Here is a 3,569-nt window from a genome sequence, read left to right as displayed (position 1 = left end):
GGCCGCCATGTCGACCGTTATCACGACCATAACCACCTCGGAAGTTGCCTCTATTACCACCACCACTACCGCCGCCTCCACCACAGGGATTGTTGTACATTGGCGCCTGCGTAATATCACTAGAATTAATATTAGACAGATCCAACGGTGTGTCCACCTTTTTCAGGATTGCCTCCTCATGTTGCGTGACTCCCTCCTCATCCCGTTTCTCCTTCTTCGGACTCTCATTGTTATTGATACTATGCTTGTTTTCCTTTTCAAGATTCTTTACAAACAACGTGCCGTCAGCCTTCAAGACCACATCCGCCTTCTTCTTGGTCGAATGCCACAGCTCCTGACTGCTCATTATACTGCTCAGTAGATCTGTTATGCCAGTATTATCTACTTCATTGACTGGATCAACCATAGTTTTTAAAATGGCGCGGCGTCTGATCGACGGCATTGCTGATCGTCGTTGTCGTACGTTTATCATAGGACCACTTCCAATTCCAATGGAATCTTCATCGTCATAGTCCGACCTAAGAAAAAAATTATTTTTTTGTTAAAGTATTTCACTAAAATATTTTCTTGTATTTTTATTTTTGTTATATTTCAAACTTTTTTAAACCAAAATCATCTGAACAATGGAGGATTAAACATTATAGAGTAATATATACACATAGAGCAATATCTCATGCATTTTGCCTAAAATAAAAAGTGCAATCTAGCATTAATAAAATGAAACATACTGCATCTTTATCTACGTTCAAGAAAAGAATGACACAGACTTGTAGGGGGGAGGGGGATCAATTAAAGATAAGAGTGAATAAATAGGATCAATCGCTCACCCAGGTGGACTGTAACCTAATCCCAGATCATTTCCAAAGAGACTGACTTGAGATATACCAGCGCTGTGTCTGGCATTTATGAGAATGCTTTTCTCAGGTACAGAGATGTTATTTTTCATGACAGGTACAAGCTGCGGCATCTTCGATTTCTTCATACCAAGTGTAGAGGCCAATCTCCTTTTTACCGTTCGTGTACTCAGTACGGACGCTTCAATGCGCGCACGTCGCTTGTATTTTCTCCTCTGGAGAAATAATAACTACATATGTGCTTTTATAAAGATCAGAAAAAATACGATAGACAATATATACATTTAATAACAAAAATTAGATGAAAATAAAACGTAAAATAGCATGAGGAAAAGGCGTTGTGAAAAAAATGCTCTTTAAAAATTTTCAAATTTATCTTTAAGATAAAAAGATAGATAAGTTAAAGTAAATTAGTAAAGTAAGCAGTTAATAGATTTTATTGACTAGGGTGTAATATTTTTAGAAAATTACACAAGTTTAATTAGTATAGAAAGTTAAAATTATTTTAAAAGCAAGATAATTAAAAGTTTCATTAAATAAGTCTATTAAATTAATTTGTAAATTCATTGTTCTTTAGTATTTGGCTTATATTACTCTTGAGATTACTCTAAGTAGATGTATCGCTGTTGATGGCAATGCTCTCAGAATAATCTTCTTGTACACGATTTAAATATTTTTAATGTGTTTAGTTACAAAAATGTATTATTTTATTAACTTATATTAATATATCTTATACTTCACGAATTATATAAAAATACATTACAAATAGAAAAGTTACATTAAGAAATCAATTACACGTATGACTTTAATCTTAAAGTTAAATGGTTTCTAAGATTTAACATATAAATATGACAAAGGAAGTTTCTAAGATTTAGCATATGAATATGATAAAGTCATTTGCAAAATTAAGAAAAAAAACCAAGTGCATCTAGTGTGAGAAAATCATTTTATTTATATAAATTAAGAACAATGAGTTACAATCGAAAAGTCTAATTCAATTTAATTGTGTTACGAAGGTGGCATAAATATGATTGGGGAATACAGCAGTGATCGGATAGTCTGGATCGGAAGACCAAGATGATGAACACTTAATGAGACACCCTGGCATTACCAGACCGTACAGTTCAATTTTATAAGAATTAAGTTATACATATACATATATTTTAATAAACACAGCATAAAATATGGGAATTATACAAAAATTTTTTACTTATTAATCAATAAAAAGAATGCAAACAAAATATACATTCGCATTATCGCGAAACATGAAAAAGATTTAGAAATAAGTTATATACGCATCTGGCAATGCGATGAGCAATATTACGTGTTAAGCTATTATGCTACATTTGAGAAATTTGCGTTATACCTTGCCGGTTTTTTTTGTACTTTTCTTACACTTCCTTCTTGATGTGGATGATGCAATTTTGACATACGTCACTATTTCTTCCTCTTCGCCGTCATTATTGAGTTCTTTAATTCGTACTTCTCGAAATAAATTACTGCCGCTTTTCTTCTTCAAATTCTTGACGAGTTTTTTCTTTTTTCTTTTTGACATTTTGGTCTTAGACTTTGTATTCAAACGCGTGGAAGAAGCGTTACCTTCTAGGCTAGTATTTGGAGAGCGACTTCGGCTATTGTCACCAATCGAATCAAGGCCGGACGAAGTTGACGGCTGATTTGGATCAATAAATTGCTCATCTGTTCGACTACGATTGCGCCTAGAATTGACTCTGGAAACGCGTCTGGTAGGTAGATACATACGATCATTGACATGAGGAAGTATATTACGGAATATGCTTAAATTCGTTCCTAATTCATGAAAGAAACGACTAGTATTTCTCCCCGTTGTTATAAGAGTTGGCACAAAACTCGACAAATACTGCAAAGATAAATAAAAAAGGAATTAGTTTTTATATTCTTATTTTCATTTTATATTCTTATGTTCATTACACACCTGGTTTTTATAAAAGCCAAAAAGATAATTCTTTTATACACATCAAAGAACATCTCATATATAAACTTAATCATCTATCCATATGTGAAAATATTATATATTAAAAAAATTAAGCTTTTTAAATAAATTATATCAGACAATTTCAACTTGTTTTTATATCCTGTAATTTAAGATATAAAAACAAGTTGCAATTTTTTAAAATTACTGCATGTATTTTTAATTAAAAAATTTCAAGTATATTATGGAAATAAGTTACATAAAAAAAATTACATTAAAAAAATTACATTAAATCTAAAATTAATGTTTATTTATTTAAACAAATATTTTATATGAAAAAAATTGTCAATTAAATTGTAATCCATAAATAGTATATTGTTACAACACATAACTCGTCTTTAGAAATTTTTTAAGTATGAATAAGTTGTTACCGATCGTCTAGTCGAGCTGCTTCGGGTACACTCCGGACAATACCATTCTTCAATGGGAACTGTAGTTATTGGGGGTGTTAAACATTCCATGTGAAAGCCACGGTCGCAATTGTCGCAAAGTAACATTCGATCCTCTCTATCACTTTGATGACATATTTCACAAAAAGTTGGATCGTCCGGTGGTTGATTCTCAATACGCGGCACAGCTTCTACTGGTAAACGATTTATGATCTAAGGAAAGTAAAAAAAAGTGCACATTAAAATTGCGATATAATTTTTTAATTCATTTACACACTCACACTCACTCTCTCTCTCTCTCTCTCTCTCTCTCTC

The 3,569-nt window shown here is 32.1% G+C and overlaps 1 protein-coding gene across 1 annotated transcript in view; it reads right to left on the bottom strand.

Annotated features, from left to right (window-relative positions):
* PHRF1 (PHD and ring finger domains 1) overlaps positions 1 to 3,569 on the bottom strand; it is a 13,169-nt gene that overhangs the window by 6,269 nt on the left and 3,331 nt on the right. The window contains exons 2-5 of the mRNA XM_018522660.1: positions 3,237 to 3,467; positions 2,221 to 2,733; positions 828 to 1,069; positions 4 to 518 (exon numbers count right to left, since the gene is read on the bottom strand). Of these exons, the coding sequence (XP_018378162.1) occupies positions 4 to 518; positions 828 to 1,069; positions 2,221 to 2,733; positions 3,237 to 3,467 (1,501 nt within the window). The remainder of the gene's footprint in view (positions 1 to 3; positions 519 to 827; positions 1,070 to 2,220; positions 2,734 to 3,236; positions 3,468 to 3,569) is intronic.

Source organism: Trachymyrmex cornetzi, unplaced genomic scaffold (genome assembly GCF_001594075.2).
Source record: "Trachymyrmex cornetzi isolate Tcor2-1 unplaced genomic scaffold, Tcor1.1 scaffold138, whole genome shotgun sequence".
NCBI classification, from domain to species: Eukaryota; Metazoa; Arthropoda; class Insecta; order Hymenoptera; family Formicidae; genus Trachymyrmex; species Trachymyrmex cornetzi.
The sequence above is the reverse complement of the archived record's forward strand: the minus strand, read 5'-3'. Positions and strand labels throughout refer to the sequence as shown.